Source organism: Berghia stephanieae, chromosome 1 (genome assembly GCF_034508935.2).
Source record: "Berghia stephanieae isolate SIO BIC M18660-M18661 chromosome 1, UCSD_Bste_1.3, whole genome shotgun sequence".
NCBI lineage: Eukaryota > Metazoa > Mollusca > Gastropoda > Nudibranchia > Aeolidiidae > Berghia > Berghia stephanieae.
In genome coordinates, this window is record NC_088360.1 from 11,724,442 (window position 1) to 11,744,144 (window position 19,703).

At 35.5% G+C, this 19,703-nt stretch overlaps 1 protein-coding gene across 1 annotated transcript; it reads right to left on the bottom strand.

Annotated features, from left to right (window-relative positions):
- Positions 1-1,068: 1,068 nt before the first annotated feature.
- Positions 1,069-18,608, bottom strand: LOC144967974 (UBX domain-containing protein 1-like). The gene is made up of 11 exons (XM_078905806.1): positions 18,436-18,608; positions 14,831-14,884; positions 14,372-14,445; positions 13,624-13,720; positions 12,547-12,678; positions 12,161-12,280; positions 10,367-10,438; positions 9,762-9,813; positions 3,296-3,406; positions 2,748-2,928; positions 1,069-1,805 (listed from the first exon to the last, which is right to left on the bottom strand). The coding sequence occupies exons 1-11, from the start codon at positions 18,480-18,482 to the stop codon at positions 1,762-1,764; spliced, it is 984 nt and encodes a 327-aa protein (XP_078761932.1). The 5' UTR covers positions 18,483-18,608; the 3' UTR covers positions 1,069-1,761.
- Positions 18,609-19,703: the final 1,095 nt, after the last annotated feature.

Below are 19,703 nucleotides of genomic sequence, written 5' to 3' on the forward strand. Positions count from 1 at the left end.
CACGGAATCTCAAACAAGTCGGAACCAGGCCTAAATGTTCAAGATTTCCATGTTTTAAAGTTTTCCATGTTGAGTATTTTACAAAGAATGTGAGGGAGGTGAGTGGTTTTGGTAAAGTCTCGTTATGATGAGGTGTAGTGTTTAGTGCATCTCGTCTCATTCAAAGGTGGAATAAGGTGGCTATGGTAAGAAGACGCGCGAGGTCTTTACCTATGAATCCGGTACCTAATCACAATCACCCCTCACTTATTTCCACAGTGCCTCTCTTGGCAACTCATCCCCAATTATGTGTTTGATTTTGATATAACAGTAACAGCCACAGGCCATCACCTTGTTAGTCTCCTATTAGAACTGGGACACGTTTAAATTATATTATTATTATATAGAGTGATGCGTCGTGTGTATAAGACATTGGTCAAACATGATTTGTAACCTCCCCTCCACACACACTCACTCAGACACACATATACACTCCAGACATACTCATGCTTGTTACATTAACTAACTCACTTAAAATCACACTGATAGCTTTCATTTCCGTTCAATATAAACATAAGACAATAGAATTTTATGAATGAATGCAAAAGTGAATGTCCAAGTTGTTCGAGATTTTCATGTTGTCAAGACAATGAAAATAGAGGGATTATAAAAGGGGGAATAGACACGTGATTTTGAGATTTCTGTGCTGCACTATATATATTTAAGAAACCCTGCCGTTCCAATAGAGAATGAGTCCCTCAAGTAGCTCAAAATATCCAAGTAAATCGCTAAGTAAAATCATAACAGATAAGGCTCCTTTCTGACCTTCTAGATGACCTTGATCATAAGTACAAAACTTCAATTATAACGAACATTGACCTCCAAACTCTACATCATAAGTACCTTTTACAAAATCTATGCACCAGCAAACTCAGCGCTCAACTGGTTACCAATTTGAATATGTAAACATGCTCTAGCCTGTCATATTGCAAAGTGTGCTGGGATTCGGTATGCTAGATTTCAGCGGCAAAAACTGTAAGGAATAAATCATGAATAAAGGAACAAAAAAAAAACCAACGAGTTGTTAAATTTCATAGTAACACATTTTATTCATCAACATTTGATTTATACAACAACAACAACAAAATTTCCAGCATTTGTTTGAAAATTTGATAAAGTATAGATCTCTTTCGTTTCATGTTTAAACACTTGAACAAAAAAATTATCACAAAAAAAAAAAACAATCAAAATAAAACTGGATTTTAAATCAAAATTGTAAACAGGCACAAAAATAAACAGTTTTTTTTTTTTAGATGATGGTTTGTTCTGATTAAAAATCAAATTTTCAATACCATTGACCATACATATTCACCAGGTGAATCACCATCTACTCTTATTGGTTTTATATAGATTAAATTTTTAAAAAAATTTGACCTGTATTATTTACGTAATTATAGCTTGCAGAAAATCAGGTTCTCAAATTGAAAACAATTTAATTCTTAATGAATTGAAAGAAAAAAAAAGAAAAATAATTATTTAATAAAATTCCTGGCAACACATGCTACCATGGCATTTTTCATGTTTTTTGTATCTTGCGATTCCTAACTTTAATTCAATTTGTATGGAACCGAAACCATCTAACAGTCCAAAATCACTGAAGAAAAGAAAAATAAAATTAAAAATAGAGAGAGAAATGACATGCTGTCCAAAAATAATAATCTTAATTATAGATTACATCCTAAATTTCAAAATTGGGGGCAGATTTTAGTTCCTAATCTTGTATCATTGTCTCTTGGTCACTATTAATACAGCAGAAGGCACTAAACCTGAAAATGAAATTTTGAAGAAAAAAAAAGCAGATTTGAAAATACCAATCATTTATGTTTTAATTTTGTTTGGGTTTTACAGCGCTAAGCCTTACATTTAAGTCATATCAGCGCCAGTAAAAAGAAAATTTTTAAACGATCTCTTGATACAAAAAATAAAAGCAAGGCTTGAAAAACAACTAAAATAAAACCCAAGGAGTATTAAAGCATGGAGCTCTTCACCTTGGTAAGGGTAGCAGTATACATTGTGATTTGTATGCCTGATCAATTTCAGATAACGAAAGTGACATAATAGGTCAATTGCATCGTATCACGTGCCAAAGGTAATGTAATTATAAATTCTCATCATGTGTAGCGCAAGAGCGAATGCTTCGGTTGTCAACTGACTAGTAAATGCGTGTGCAATTCGCAACACCTAAGCTGGCTTTTTTGTCAGACGTTGTCCCACTCAAAGAACATGCATCTGGTCTCCAGAGACTGGATATCACTGGTCTACCAATCAAGGTTTTTCAGTGGCTACAAGTGCAGTATTTTATTGGTTGGAAAAGCAAGTTTTCCTTGGACCAGATATTTTGTCTAACGATTTGAAGTTGCCGATTACTGCCTTAGCAATATACAGGGTTTTACAAAAATGCATGTCGTTTTATTGAGTCTTTAATTACTAACATTATATATGGGAAAATTTGGGGCATGGGCACCATGTCGTTATAGAAAAGATGTCATAAGTGGGCTGCACTGAATCTGGTGGACAGTGAGCTTCAACAAACCATTTTCTCTTCAGAGACAGATTACCAATTACTCATTTTAACAATGGAAAATTTCCTTTCCATCATGTCAGCTTCACCCGTGACATGTAGAAATTGGTCTTAATTGTGCAAATCCACCCAGTCTATTACCTACAAATTCTAAAACAATCAGTGCCCATAATTTGACCAAACTTACCTAAAACATCAAGAGGTGTTTCCATATCAGCTTGGGAAAATACTTTTTTGGGGAATGATGTCATCAATGAAAAAGGGCCATCACCATCTGTCCTGTTCAGTTCCACATAAACATTTACAGCTCCAAGCGGTTCCTTTGCTCCAAATGTTTGCGTTAAGGCAGATCCATTGGTTAAGCGAATCTAAACAAAGTGTAAAATACAGTTTACAAGACTATAAACCTTGAAATAATAAAATCTTTATAAAGTGCCATTTGTAAAAAAAAAAAAAAAAGGAGAATTTAAAAAACTCCCCACTTTCTGAAATAAAGAATCGATGCAATTAAAGGTGAATTACATCAAACTTCCAATATCCACCAATGATTAGACAAAATATACAAAACAAGCAGATATTCGTTTTTCACAATTAAATGCCAACAGAACAAGCCTAAAAACAAACAAAAATCCCCACCACCTCCCCAAAAACAAAAACAAAATTCCTACAAGCCAGCATTTTGCAAAAGTAAATTGTTGTGTTAGTAGTCAGTGAACACCATGACAACATACACACCTGCAATCTGCAATCTGTATATTCCTTTGGAGGTTGAGGGGCAGATGTCGCTGCTGCACTTGCTTGAGGAGGACTATTAGACGTTTGAGCTCCTTGCTTCTCTTTGGCAAACTGTAACAAGGTGGCAAAATGTTAAAAATTACATGGGTTCTTATGGATACACTAATAACATGAATCTTATCATTTCATTTTCAATACTTGAAAGAAAGCTTGAGATGATATTTCATAAACAATCACACACACAGCAGCTGCAGACCTAACTTGGTGGAGAACTCAAAATGAGAAATGATTGATCATTTTCAGTAACAAAGTGGGTTAATATGAACAATTACAATCAATCTGTAATGTTTTATGCCAAGAACATTAAGGGTTAATAAGGAATGAAACATTATAGACTGAACAAGTTACTTCATGATCAATGTCACTGTCAATTAAATTCACACGAGACAGTGAATTTACAGTAACAACAGGACTTCTAGTTATTCTATAACTAAATCATTGTGGCAATTTTAAATTACTTTTTTTTTCAAAATGACTAAATAATTTTGTCTTTATGTCATTCTAAATATGGATATGGCATTAAACTTACATATTCATGCTTAAATTTTGCATTCTACATACAATATCATCTATCATCTATAGCCACATGGACATAATATGTGACCCTCCGCCTCGAAATGGTATTAAGTCGGATTTTTCAATTTTGGGTTTTTGGTACCCAATCATAGCTTATTTTATGCTTTAAAATTTGATACCAAATTTTTAAAATTCTGATTCTTCATTGCCGAGATATGACCGTTTGAAGTAGGGAGAGTGTAAAAATCAAGTTTTGAGAAAATTGACTTTGATGTGAGGCACCATTTTCATGCACAGTCAAATCAATGGGCAAAGTTAACTCAGATACGGGCATTGGAAATTTGACGAAAATAGTACAATTTGCAGAGACTTCAATTTTCAATTTGACTCACAGGAATTTCAGGCACCACTCGGAGGAATTTCAATGCCGAAAGAGGAATTTCCGCACACACAAAAAAAAAAGGGAATTTGGATGTTATTTGGTACCGTGTTTAAATATTGTATAGATCTAAATAGATAACCTATTAGAACTATATTATGATATATAAACACATTGCCAAATACAGCCCCAAAGTTTCCTGATTTCAAATGAAGTAAATCTCCAAATCCTAATGGTAGTGATTGTAGTAATGGTGGTAGTGAGGATGTTGTTGTGTTGGTGGTTGTAGTAGTAGTAGTAGTGATGATGAAGATGTGATAATGGCTGTAGTAGTAGTAGTAGTAGTAGTAGTAGTAGTAGTAGTAGTATTAGTAGTAGTAGTAGTAGTAGTAGTAGTAGTAGTAGTAGTGGTATTGATGATAATGTGGTGGTGGTGGTGGTGTGGTGGTGGCTGTAGTTGTAGTAGCGGCTGTGGTTGAAGTAATAGTGATGATGTGGTGTGGGTGGTTGTAGTAGTAGTAGTGATGATGTAGTGGTGGTGGTTGTAGTAGTAATGATGATGTGGTTGTGGTGGCTGTAGTAGTAGTAGTAGTGATGATGACGTGGTGGTTGTGGTGTGTGTGTGTGTGAGTGTTTGAGAGAGAGAGAGAGAGAGAGAGAGAGAGTGCTAAAAGTGCATCTAGTGAAAAGTAGAGCAACATGAACTTGAAAAACTAATGAGGCTAAAGTTTTGAGGTTAAAGTAAGGTGAACATGAAAATTAATCCAGTGTGTGTGCGTGTGAAGAGAGAGAGAGAGAGAGAGAGAGAGAGAGAGAGAGAGAGAGAGAGAGAGAGAGAGAGAGAGAGAGAGAGAGAGAGAGAGAGAGAGAGAAAGAGAAGAGAGAGAGAGAGAGAGAGAGAGAGAGAAAGAGAGAGAGAGAGAGAGAGAGAGAGAGAGAGAGAGAGAGAGAGAGAGCTAAAAGAGCATATAGTGGAAAGTAGAGCAACATGAACTTGAAAAACTAATGAGGCTAAAGTTTGAGGTTAAAGGAAGGTAAACAAGAAAATTAATCCAGTGTGTGTGTGTATGTGTGTGTGTGGAGAGAGAGAAAGAGAGAGAGAGAGAGAGAGAGAGAGAGAGAGAGAGAGAGAGTGCTAAAAGTGCATCTAGTGAAAAGTAGAGCAACATGAACTTGAAAAACTAATGAGGCTAAAGTTTGAGGTTAAAGAAAGGTGAACATGAAAATTAATCCAGTGTGTGTGCGTGTGAAGAGAGAGAGAGAGAGAGAGAGAGAGAGAGAGAGAGAGAGAGAGAGAGAGAGAGAGAGAGAGAGAGAGCTAAAAGTGCATCTAGTGAAAAGTAGAGCAACATGAACTTGAAAGACTAATGAGGCTAAAGTTTGAGGTTAAAGGAAGGTGAACATGGAAATTAATCCAATGTGTGTGTGTGTGTGTGTGTGTGTGTGGAGAGAGAGAGAGAGAGAGAGAGAGAGAGAGAGAGAGAGAGAGAGAGAGAGAGATAAAGAGAGAGAGAGAGAGCGCTTAATTTGTTTCAAGGGTTTTTATGGCGCTTGCAACACTGGTAGTTGCAGGGATGGTGATGTGATGGTGGTCGTAGAGATGATGATGTAATGGTGGTTGTAGTTGTGGTGGCATGGATGGTGATATAGTAATTGTTGTAATTGTGGTGGTAGGGATGGTGATGTGGTGATTGTTGCAGTAGTGGTGGGGATCGTGATGTGGTGGTTGTTGTAGTAGTGGTGGTTGGGATGGTGATGTGGTGGTTGTTGTAGTAGTGGTGGTAGGGATGGTGATGTGGTGGTTGTAGTAGTGGTGGTAGGGAAGGTGATGTGGTTGTAGTGGTAGTGGTAGTGATGGTTGTAGTAGTAGTGATGATGATGTGGTGGTGATGGTGGTTGTAGTTGAAGTACTGGTAGTAGTGATGATGATTATGTGGTGGTGGTTGTAGTAGGAGAGGTAGTGATGATGATGTGGTGATGGTTGTAGTAGTAGTGGTAATGAAGTTGATGTGGTGGTGGTGGTTGTAGTAGTAGTGGTAGTGATGATAGTGTGGTGGTGGTGGTTGTAGAAGTAGTTGTAGTGATGGTAGTGGTTGTAGTAGTAGTGGTAGTGATGATGATGTGGTGGTGGTGGTTGTAGAAGTAGTTGTAGTGATGGTAGTGGTTAAGTAGTAGTGGTAGTGATGATGATGTGATGTGGTGGTGATGGTTGTTGCTGTAGTGGTAATGATGATGTGGTGGTGGTGGTTGTAGTGGTAGTGATGATGATGATGTGGTGGTGGTTGTAGTAGTAGTGGTAGTGATGGTTGTAGTAATAGTGATGATGATGTGGTGGTGGTCGTAGTAGTAGTGGTAATGAAGATGATGTGGTGGTGGTGGTTGTAGTAGTAGTGGTAATGAAGATGATGTGGTGGTGGTTGTGTTAGTAGTGACTGGAGGGAGGGGGGTATCCTTGGAACATTTTAACCTCACCGGAATTTGACGGAAGTTGCCCGTAACCCGAATTTTTTTTGCTCCAGACCGGATTTTTTTCCGGTGAAACCGGAGTTTTGGAATCACTGAATTTGGCATGAGCTTAGAATATACATTTGATAATGTATACACAAAAGTTTGAGATAATCCAATCATTACTTTTGTAGTTATTCATTATTATGTAAGATGTCCTTAAAATAAATAAAACACCAAAAAAATAACAAAAAGAATGCCGACTATTTTATGACATTGATCACTGTTTGAAGAATTTTTGATATTTAAATAAAGAATCAATGAAATAAGAATTATTAATGTGACATTTTTGTCTTATTTATGAGTTAGAGGAAATACGATTTCAAAATGCCATAAGTTAGAGAAGGGTTTATAATGTCAAAGTACAGTTTTGAAACTATGTGAAGCCGGGTGGGCAGGGAAAGAAATATCAAGAAACAGGATGAGAGAGGAAGAGAAAGAATGAGAGAGTAAAATACACACACACACACACACACGTGAGAGAGTGAGAGTGAGAGAGAGAGAGAGAGAGAGAGAGAGAGAAAGGGAGAGAGAGAGAGAGAGAGAGAGAGAGAGAGAGAGAAAGAAAAAGAGGAGCGAGACACTGCTTGTGCATTAAGAGGGAAATAGAGTAAAGATTAAAGCCTGACTGTATAACTTGTTTGTGTGTGTGTGTGTTTGTATGTGTGAAAAAAACAAAAGGGAGACGAATAGAGTGATGTAGACATGAAGAAAGGGATGGAGGCGGAGCAAAGAATTGTAGGGATAGTTTAAAGAAAGCATTTATTTGTTTCAAAGTAAGTCATAGTCAATCAACTGGAAACATATTGACCAATGGGATTGCAATTAAAGAAATGGGCTGGTCAAATTATTCATTGCATTGTTTTCATTTTGAGTCAGATGACAGCTTGAGGAGGAGGGATTGGGGCTTATTGTGTAATGACTTACATGAAAACGTTATTGAATCTCTCAAGTTTTTCTTAGTGTTCACCCACATTGTTGATTGTCTAAAAAGACCCCCCCCCCCCCAACCCCACCTTCCCCCATCCCCTTCTTTCAATATACAAAGAAAGCACGACAAAACGAACATCTCTTTCTGTTTGTTTATCCATACATTTAACCTTTTTCATTTTTTAGTTACACGTATTTCCATCGGCAGTTTATTGATTGTTGAAGGTTCTATTTACTATTCTGCTTTTGTACTTAAAATTAAATGTTTATCCTACAACAATCTCTGTAAGTATAAGATTAGGCAACTGTTGTCCTATTAAAGTCTTTTGTTTTTATTTTTTAAAGGGTTTTTGTTTGTTTGTTTGTTGCTTTAGGTCTCTTCCAACACAATTGAGGTTATATGAGAAACCGCTGAAACAAAAAAACAAGCAATCTAGCAAAAATAGAACAAATGTAAATCAAAATCATAACCTAAAGATATCATAAGCTAAATTATAAATAACCAAGAACAAACAGGCAGAAGATTTACAGAAAAAAAAATATCCCCTGTCAAAAATACAATCACAAACGAAGAAACAGGATAGGCTAGTAAAGAGAAGAAGAAACGACATCACTATCGGATCGTACACCCATGCGAACATCATAGGTATATGATTCAAGGGTGATGCTCTCATCCAACCACCCGCTTAAAGGGTTTTACGGCGATTGCAACACATTAAGGTCATATCAGTGACAGTAAAAAGGAATAAAATGGGGTAGTATTAAGTTCTAGAATTACAATTAAAGCACCCATGAAAAAGTAAGACAAAGGAGAATTGGATCAAATAGGGAACAGATGTAGATTCCAAGAGCAAACTATCGAAGTACTTGGTTTGAGATCACCTTAAAGTCTTATCCAGTCACAAGCACATGTCCCCACTAAGAGGAATACACTCAAATGTTTACAAATCATATTATGATATGTAAACAAAACATAATATATTACATAGCAGAGAGATGCTTTCCAAAGAAAAAAATATTATCTCCCAAAACTAACTATGCTTCTGTTTCCCCTCTCACCAAGGGTATCCGGTCAGGGCCGGGACAAAACCAAGTAATCTCATTCCAAGACAAAGACAGAAAGCTAGTTGGAAAACAGATATAGGGGGATAGAAGACAGTAAGTACCTCCCTGCCCACCATGGGAGGTCAGGAACCCCATCCTATTAAAGTCTTAGCATGTCCTATAATTTCATGAAGAAAGAGGGACAAAGGACCCTCACCTCAATCATTAACCAATGTAGCTAAACAAAGAGATAACAGCACGTGGTATGTATAAAAAATGCACAAACACACACATATGTAACATACGCATGCTGACGTCATGACACATTGCCCGGGAATTTTAATGGCCAACAGGCGCATGTGATGAGCGTTGACCAATCAGAGTCATTCGTTTGTAAAGTTGTCAGGGAAAAACCTAGACCTGTTTACAGTTTTTAAAGTTCATTATTGGTTAAACCATGAAATTGTGGAAACAGTCATGCTTTCTCTGAGATAGATAAATACACGCCCTTTGCTGTGGTATCTTACATGGTATTGGTGGAGGAAAAGACTTAACATTACTAAGTCTTGGAAATAGTTGCTCTCTGAGAGAAAGTCAACTCTCGTTTTGAATGTGTCATTGATAGTTGCTTTTTTAAACTTTAAATTTATATAACTTATCCTCAATATCTATGTTGAATTATTATGTTTTCATGTAGAAAAATGATTGTAGTTTCTGAAAAAACCAAAAACTGAAATTTGATAATTTTGACCATTCCCACTTTAAAACCGGTTTTCCTCGTTTTCCAAATCCCGACTTAATACTGCTTCGAGGCATAGGGTCACATATGACATCATGAGAAGAACCACTTGATATACACACTGTTCTTGGATCTGAATATAGATGATAAGTTGCAAGAGGCACTATTTGCCCATCAACTCAACTGATCAATAACGATAAGATGGACAAATATTTCAACGAAAATAGATATATTAGCTGTCTACATCTAGTTAAGATGGGACAATACATAGTACCTAGAAATATTTCACAAACCTTTTCTGCTCTATCCCTTTTATCTTTTTCAATTTGTTCCTTTACTCTTTGTCTGAAAGTATAAAAGTAGATCCATTAACAAAATCACAATTATAATAAACTGAAGTCTTAAAAACAAAAAGAGTTATTTTAATTATGCAATTTGATTAAAAACCAAAAAAAAAACAAAAAAAAACGAAAAAGAAGAACAAAAAAAGATGACAAAACTGCTCTTTTCTTTGGATTCTACAACGTTCAAATTCTGAATATGACAATTCATTTGATCTGCTTGACTGCTATTCTAGCCCTTTATTGTGAACATGCTTAAACTTAAATAAATTAATAAATACATAAACTTAATAAATGAGTAACTATAATGAGTAACTATATAGATAGATAAATAAAGGAAAATAAAAAAATAAAAGCCTTCTAATGACTTAGGATCAGGTTCTGCCAATATCAAACAAATCTTCCTTTATATTTCCATTATCAGTCTTCTGAACAGTTTAACATTATCGTGAAATTTCTGAAAAAGTAGCTGCATGAAAATGGTCACACTCAAATAATTATCTTGAAACTTGGATACTGACGCTAAACCACTTATATAGCAAAAATATATCATCTACCTTGCAAGTTTTTCTTCCATCTTTTCCCTCCGTCGTTCTTCTGCAATCTTTTTCATTTCTGCTTCTTCCATTCTGTAAAACAAAAAGAAGAATAAAAAAATATATCAGTAAATAGTGAATTGGAATTCTAAAATAATTAAACAAAACAAAAAAAAAAAGTTAATATCAAGAACAATACAAAACAAACAAAAAAACCGCACAAAAACCACTGCTTGAATACAAGACTTTCGGTTGCTGACAAATGGTGGATTATGTAATTAATTACAGTCGAGAACAGATATATAGACATCGTCGGGACCGTGGTAAAATGTAGATATAAGCGTAATATCGAAATATCAGTCATTCAAAAAAATAAAAGGGAAACAAATGAGAAAAAGGTGAGACAGTAAATGAAGTCAATATTAATGATTTGGTGGCCTTTAAAAGGGCAGATTTTGATATTTATTATGGTTCACTTTATTTGACTAAGTCTGTTATTGTGGTCTCTCTCTGAAGGCAAAGAATGATTTTATGGACCCTTTCCTCAGCACTGACAAGGACGTCAAATAAGGAAATATCCTTGTGAAGCTGCTGTGCAAAACAGTGTAGGGTCTTGATAGCTACTATAGTGGCATGGCCGGAAACTGGTCCCAATTGTGCACTCTCCTCAATCGGACTCGACATCAGAACAACGGGGTCTTCTAAAATTTAACTATTGTAGAGTGATATCGAGACTAAGTACTAGTAAAAATGGCATTGACCTTGCCGATAGTATTAAAACTGAGAAGCTGAGCATTGGCATTGCAAATAAGAGAAATTGAGAAAGTGATTTTTTGGGAGTATAAGACGTCTGCTTCATTTACCAACACTTAGACTGGGATTGGACAGGGCAGCTGACAGATGGACAGTCTCACGCATAGTGGGTGATGAGGGGAGCGTTGTCAGCCTATTTGTTGAAAGTCATGTAATACTGATATTGGAATTCCATTATTTGCGTCACTACCGAGAAAAGCTGACACAGCCCGGGACTAGACTTGACTGCTGACATCAAGGCTATGATCAATAACAATTCACTGGATGTCATTGAACAATTATGTCTCATTTTCTTTTACTGTTATTTTACATCACAGCGTGATATCTCATTGGCTTTTGTGTTTTACTTCACTGCAGAATATCTTGACCGTATATAAATTGTATTCATTATTTTTTTAAGACAAATTATTGTCGGTATCAGTGGTTCACAACGTTGATATAACCGTCTTGTGGTAAATGTTATGTTGATAGAGGTGATTTTTATTTATTAAAGTTATATAGCGAAAAAAAAACCACGGGACTTTGATGTCATGTCGATATGAGCGTGATGTCGATATATCAGTTCCGCACTGTATCTATTTTTACAATTCGACACATAATATTTTGAAGATAAATACGAAGGAAATTGAAACAATATAAAAAGAACAAGAAATAATTAGAGAAAAACATAAACAATAATTTAGGCTCAACTGGTAAATCACCTCAGCTTAAGTTTAAAGACATGAGCATCTTTTTGATTGGCATTATTTCTCAAAAGAAAACAAAAAATTGTGAAGAAATAAACGACTAAAAAATTAAATAAATAAATCTAAAATGTTTTTAAAAAATAATGTGTCCAATTCCTTCTTTGGGCTCATCTAAAAATCAAATGCCTCCACTGGGACTCAAATCTGAAAGCCTCTAATCTATAGATAATTGATTCTGACAATTATTTCTTCTTACGTGCCTTGTGATTCCTTAATGTAAAAAATCAGTTTTTTTTCTGTAATATCCCATACTCACTTTTGTTTAGCAACTGTCATATCACGACCAACATTTCGTCTCATTTTTTCCCTTTGTATAGCCTCTGCTTTTTCTTCCTCTTCCTTTTGTAGTCGTTTTTGCTTCAATCTTTCTTGCAGTCTGAAAGGATGCAGGAATATAAAATAATCATATTTCCTAACTTTTGTAATATAATGAACAAATATATAAATAATTTTTAACTTTTATTAATGACAAACTTAGTGTTAACACAATATTTGCTACTTTGGATGATTAAATTATTTGAATTTAATTATTATCCATAATTCAAAAGTTCCAACCCTTATCAAACACATATAACAAGTAAACTCATAAGCCATGTGAAATATTCCTAATTAAAAATTTCATCGGTGTTATTTCAAGCTTACTTTTCAACCTGGACCTTTTTCTCCTCCTCAGTCAGAGGTCGAATTTCTTCAGTACTTTCTGAGAAACTGGAATGTTGTGTTCTGGCAGCATGAGCTTGGACATCCAACTCAGATTTCAACAACTTATTACACCTGATGGTCAAATCAGATGGTGATGAAAATGATTATGATCATGATGATGATAACAAAAATAATAATAATAATATTAATAATAATAATTAATAATAATAATAATAATAATAATAATAATAATAATAATAAATAATAATAAAAAAATAATAATAATAATAATAATAATAAATAATAATAATAATAATAATATTAATAAAAAAAATAATAATATTAATGATAATAACAACAACAAACCCCACATAAATGTTATAAGTCATTGTATATAGTAGCATTTTACATGGAATTATGACATAAACGCTAGTTACAATATTGTTTATCTGGCCATGCAGCCATTATCAGTCACTTTTATCAACTGATTGGTTTGGTTACACTGTAAAGATAAATCCAATAAGACATAAGGACAATATATCAATCCAAAGATATTCCCATGTTGCAACAACACCATTTTATCACTTGTAGAATGAAATGTGACATCTGAACAAATAGTGATTCAATAAATGCCATAGCATTCCATGCAAATCATGCCTTATCTTCGTGGGGCTATATGATCTAGTGGTATGACACTCGCCTTCAGATCGGAAGGTCCAGGGTTTGAATCCCGCTCTGAGAGCTCGTTACGTTTTTCACAATCTCTCACCACACTCAGGTGTAAAATGATTATGTGGTCGTTAACAGCATTGTCTCTGTCCAATAGAGAAAAAAAAATGTAGCATCGCCTAACAATGTATCAAATGTCATGTCTTGTCCTACATGCTATGTGTTGCCGTTGGTTAGGGATCCCCAAGAGCATATTTAGAGGATATTGCACTACATAAAAGACAAATTTTTGTTTTCATCAGAAATTAAAAATCTGAAGTATAATATATTTCTCAAATCTGAATATATCATCTTATTTAGTCAAACCAAAAAATTAAAGTGTTTTCCCTTTCACTTAAAAGTACGTACTCATCACATTTAAAAGACATAGCTTGGGCGCTGTTTGCTGCATTTTCTGAGGCAGATCCAGACTCTTCATCAGTCTTAGCATCTTGTGAGTCACTCTCTGAAATGTTGCCACAACATAATAATAACAATAATTATAATAATAATGAAATGTTAAATATCAAGTGTTATGAAATCTCGGGACTAGTGATATTATTTTTTATTATCACCCAACACATCCATTATAAATGTGTAAATTCAGAAAGACTGACATGATTTTTCGGTCTCTAAAGTCAAAGTTTGTCATTTTAGACATTTAACAGCTTTTATGACACACCCTTGTTCTGATTCTACAAAGTTGGTAGCTACAATTTTAAATGCAAAAAATAAAAAAAAGATCAACATATATTGCTGCTTGTCTCGGTTAAATTCATCATGCTTTATTTTATTATTAATAATAATAATAATAATAAAAATAATAATAATGATAATAATAATAATAATAATAATAATAATAATAATAATAATAATAATAATAATAATAATAATAATAATAATAATAATAATAATAATAACAATAATAATAATGAGATCTTTATGGTCCATAAATACGGCAATATGTCACTTAGTTACACTTGTTATAAATTTATATGATAACTATAATATTCAATCTCTCTTCCTCTCACGCACGCACACACATAATAAAACTATTGAGAATGAATGCAGTCTCAAAAATAAATTAAAATAGGCAAATTTGAGCTATTTTACCTACCTTTTCCAAGAACTTGGCCCTTTGGGGCTTCAAAAGGCTCATCAAGATCTGGATCATCAGCATGAGCTAATATCCTGGAATAAATTGGGTCAAAAATCAGTTGTTGTGTTCTGAAAATAGCATCTATATATTGGTGTGGGAGCCATATTTGTAGCTTCTTTTCTTTTTTTAAATGATATTATCAAAAACTTTTATTTCCTCAAATCAAATGCATGAAAAATCAAATACGAGATTCAATTGCTATCTTGAATTTGTTTCAAAAAAGATTTTCAACAACTATTAATGTCATGGAATAGAACCAATCGTGTTCAAGAGAGTAGTGTAGGAATTTCTCTACTGAAACAATACTGTAGCTGATCGCTAAGTATAAGAGTGAGAATATCAAAATTGGGGTGGAAATCCAAGATGTTGTTGAATAAATGACAACTTAAGGCTAAGTAAATTGAACTCTGCACCTACCAGTCCATCGCAACTTGGACCCCTTTATATCCTGTCTTTGCCAAGGCCTTTTGACTGAAAATATTGAAGAAATAGTTTCTTAAATACTATCAACAAAATAAACACTTGTCAAATCAATAACAGCCTTGACAACTAAGGCATTTCACGATTACAAATGCAGTTACAGTACAGTATTCTATTTGTGTAAATCATCTACTTATTTATGTGACTATGTAGATAAAAGATAGGCTCTCAAGAAATAGTCAGGGAGTGATTCTTTAGTTGGAGTAGTGCAGCCTCAACAAACTGGTACCTATCTGAAGGAAATTGAAACACAAAAGAAATTAGGTATCACTCTGTTAGAGCGATATCTCGTGTTACATGCTAGGTAGCGCTCAGAATATTTTGCACTGACCCCATTGACTTTGTTTACTGTTGGCACAACAATGTCTAATTATTATAATTATAATAATGATAAAATGTGGTAAAAGTGTTGTGAGAACAAAGATAATGACAAAGTAATGAAAGAAAAAAAAAGCAATAAATAATAATAATGGTACAGATTTATAGTGCGCCAAACATCCCTTCATCTGGAGGGCTCTGGGCGCATAACATAGATTAAGCCCTAACACATTACACAAACAACCCTAACTACACACATAATCAAAAGAAAGCCTGTCAGAATAAGAATGTGTTCAATCGACGCTTGAAATCATCTAGTGAAGACGAAGAATGTGTCTCAAAAGTGGTAGCAAATTCCACAACCTTGGACCAGAATGCTGAAAGGCGCATTCACCAGCCTTCACTTGACAGCGGGGTGTTTTCAATTTGGGGTAGTTCGTTGATCTAAGTAAGCGATCGCTGTGGAATATACCATTCAATGAGGCTTGAGAGATATGTTGGTGACGAGCCTTCCAAGCATTTGAATTCAATAGTTGAAGATTTTTATTTGATGCTCTGGTCCACTGGGAGCCAATGCAGCTCAGGGGTGAGAATGACTGGTCACAAAAAAGGAGGAAATTTTTCATAGTGAAGATCATGACCCATCCATGCAACCATAACCTATAAATTTGAATGTCACTAAAATTTAATGAGGTGCGATCAAAAATTTGTCTCGCAGCAATTTCTGACACGACTCAGTGGAATTTCAAAAGTTGAAAGTGTAAGTACATTTGGTGGTTGTAGTAGGGATGGTGATGTGGTGGTGGTTGTAGTAATAGCGGTGGTAGGGATGATGTAGTAGTGATTGTAGTAGTAGTGGCCGTATGGATGATTGTGTGGTGGTGGTTGCAGTGGCTGTGGTAGGAATGATGATGTGGTGGTAGGGATGATGTTGTGGTGGTTGTAGTAGTAATGGTGGTAGGGATGATGTTGTGGTGGTTGTGGTAGTAGTGGTGGTAGGGATGATGGTTTGGTGGTGGTTGTAGTAGTAGTGGTGGTAGGGATGATGATGTGTTGATGGTTGTAGTAGTGGTAGTAGGGTTGATGATGTGGTGGTGGTTGTAGTGGTAGAGGTGGTAGGGATGATGGTGTGGTGATGGTTGTAGTAGTAGTGGTGGTAGGGAAGATGGTGTGGTGGGGGTGGTAATAGTAGTGGTGGTAGGGATGATGATGTGGTGGTGGTTGTAGTAGTTGTGGTAGGAATGATGATGTGGTGGTAGTTGTTGTAGTAGTGGTGCTCGGGATGATGGTGTGGTGGTTGCAGTAGTAATGGGAGTAAGGTTGATGATGGTGGTTATAGTAGTAGAGGCGGTAGGGATGATGGTGTAGTGGTAGTTGTAGTAGTAGTGGTGCTAGGGATGATGGTGCGGTGGTGATTGTAGTAGTAGTGGTCTTAGAGATGATGATATGATGGTGGTTGTAGTGGTAGTGGGGAGGATGATGTGGTGGTGGATGTAGTAGTGGTAATAGAGATAGAGGGAGGGAGGGAGGGAGGGAGAGAGAGAGAGAGAGAGAGAGAGAGAGAGAGAGAGAGAGAGAGAGAGAGAGAGAGAGAGGGGGGGGGGGAGACTTCTCTACCAGAATAATTTATGCATTGATCTTATTAATTCTATATCAAAAAAAAAAAAAGAAGAAAAGAGAAATAGAAAGAAAGGCACAGGGAAAGAGGAAGAAAAAAGGGAGGCAGGGAGAGAGAGAGAAAGAGAGGGAGAGAGAGATAGAGAGAGAGAGAGAGAGATAGAGAGAGAGAGAGAGAGAGAGAGAGAGAGAGAGAGAGAGAGAGACAGAGACAGAGAGAGAGAGAGACAGAGAGCGAGAGAGAAATTCCAGACCCATTTGTCCCTCCCCTTCCCCTTCAACCATCAACTAACTAATCAAAGAACACCACTGGTCTTCTGGGTCAATTGTGACATCAGGTGCCATTCTGTCTGGCCCGACGTCATAAAAACGGGACCGTCACTAAATTTCACGAGACTGAGCACAGGTGTCAAAATATAACAAAGACATAATGGTGATTTTGTGGTTTTGAGGAAAATGTTTGACACGGCAAATTTGAGAAAGGAGGAATTGTGATGGGGATGGGCTACCATTTAGGCGGAAGATTCTCAGCCCTGGCAGCTGTCGTAGTAATTCGGGAGCTGCAGTTTTCCTGTCTTTCTGCAGTACAACACGGGCTGCCATGTACTGTTTGTTAAATTTGTTCTTTGTAAGACCAACAAACAGTGCATTGCAATAATCCATTTTCGGGAATATCAAAGATGTTACCAATTTGTTGCTGGTTTCCCTATTAATAAATGGTCTGACTGTTCTGATGTTTCTTAGAATGCAGATAGCACTTGTTCTCACATTGTTAATATGTTTGGTCAGTTCAGTACTCAGTCATCATGTCTAAAGACTAGTTTTCGTCTTGTCTTTAATCTAAACAGTGTCTATTCCCAAATGGTGTTAGGACCAGTAGAATTCTTAAAGTAGACACTGAAAATTAATATTTTTTACAGCATTACAAGTTTGTAATGTCTGGGTATCACTTTCCAAAGAATTTAAAAAACAGATGGAATTAAAAATACGAAACGGACATCCATGATGTCTCCATTCCAATACTATTTCTGGTTACTGTAGTTCTATCAGTAAATAATAAAATGTTATAGGTATTTTTTAGCCATTTGAAAATGGGCCGATTTAATTGAATCTGTCACCACAGAGGGAATCTCTGGCCGATTTTCGGCCCTGTGTCACTTCTTGGGTTAAATACTTTACTGTCTTTATCAACACCGGTTGGGAATACATAAATCGTGCTATCCCAAACACAGGTTGGGAATAGGCAAATTCTTCATTCTACTAGACTTGACTTAGACGTCTATTATTATTATTATTATTATTATTACAACAATCAACAAGCACTCTTACTCACTTACTCTTCTCTACCTATTAACCTCTACCACTACCACTTACTTTTTTTTTTTTAGAATGCCTTAACCCCCCCCCCCCCTCCCCCAATAATGATGCCATTCGAGGGGATGTTGGCAACTATATTTTTGGTTCTATCAGCATCATTCTTCATCATTCAAATTCAACAGTTCAGTCAGTAACCGGTTTCTCCTCCTACTCCTTCACCTTTACTTCTTCTTACTCTTACCACACTCCAAAGCCAAAACGAGCGCAAGAATCATTCTTTTTCTACTTACGCCTGGTGCAAAGGGAATCCCATCTCCACGAGTGTATCTGCGTCCATCTCTAACCCGAATCAAATAAACTTTTATTTATATAAATAATGATTATATAGAGATTTTGTTGAGTTTATGGCGAGTTAAATAGGTAATGACAAATCATAAAGGGAAGAAATGGAATAAAGAACGAAAACAATTCTTACAGTTTTAGCCGTCTCTTTCACACACAAAAATTCTAATCTGTTATGCCGTTTTTATACCAATCAATTTTTATCCATTCTCTCTCTCTCTCTCTCTCTCTCTCTCTCTCTCTCTCTCTCTCTCTCTCTCTTATATAATATATATATATATATATATATATATATATATATATATATATATATATATATATTATCATTATTATTATCATTATTCTATTTTATTGTTAATATTATCAACATCGTCGTCGTTATCATCATCATCATCATCATCATCATCATCATCATCATCATCATCATCATCATCATCATCATCATCATCATCATCTTCTTCTTCTTCTTCTTCTTCTTCTTCTTCTTCTTCTTCTTCTTCTTCTTCTTCTTCTTCTTCTTCTTCTTCTTCGGGATTTGGTGATTATATTTCTGGTAGATTATTCCATTCCTTTGCGGCTCGTGGAAAAACAAAACAAAAAAAAAAAAAAAACAAAAAAACAAAAAAAACAAAAACAATCTGTTGCCTATTGTATGTTGATTTTGACATGTTGTTTATGTATGCCAACGGTTGCTTGGCAGGATTGTTGTACTCGCGCGTTGAAAGTTGAGGATCGTTGTTTTTAAGTCTTTGCCCATGCTGCAAGTCCCGAAGTCCCGGGTTTGGGAGGTTTTTTTTTTTGGTTTTTTTTTTTTTGCCAAGATGAGTCATTTAAATCGATCGATATTTGAAGGACGATTTTTCTGGCCAAATTTTTTAATATGTGTTTTTGCCAGAGTACGGCAGCATGGTGGTAAATTAACTAGTAGATTTTTAACCAATCAAAACATGGAATTTGTGACACGTCAAACTTGCTCGGACAAGCGTGGTTGTTTTGTTGTTGTTGTTTTTTATAAACAATAACGTGAATGAAATCGACCTCTCTCTGATCATTGTTATTGTTTTTATACCGTCAACTGGGTGACTAGTTATCACACAATTTTCTCGATCATATAAACGTTAAAGTTTACTCACAGTTTTCTGTGTTGGTTACCTACTGATCAAGCGGTAGAACAGTGGCCATTTTACTTAGACACATGCCATCGGTAGTAAAACAT

Excerpts from the sequence above, each read along its gene's own strand:
- LOC144967974 (XM_078905806.1), bottom strand. The coding sequence starts at position 18,482 with ATGGACGCAGATACACTCGTGGAGATGGGATTCCCTTTGCACCAGGC. Across the intron at positions 10,439-12,160 it reads ATGACAGTTGCTAAACAAAA|AATGGAAGAAGCAGAAATGA; the intron begins GTGAGTATGGGA and ends TTTGTTTTACAG. Across the intron at positions 9,814-10,366 it reads ATGGAAGAAAAACTTGCAAG|ACAAAGAGTAAAGGAACAAA; the intron begins GTAGATGATATA and ends TTATACTTTCAG.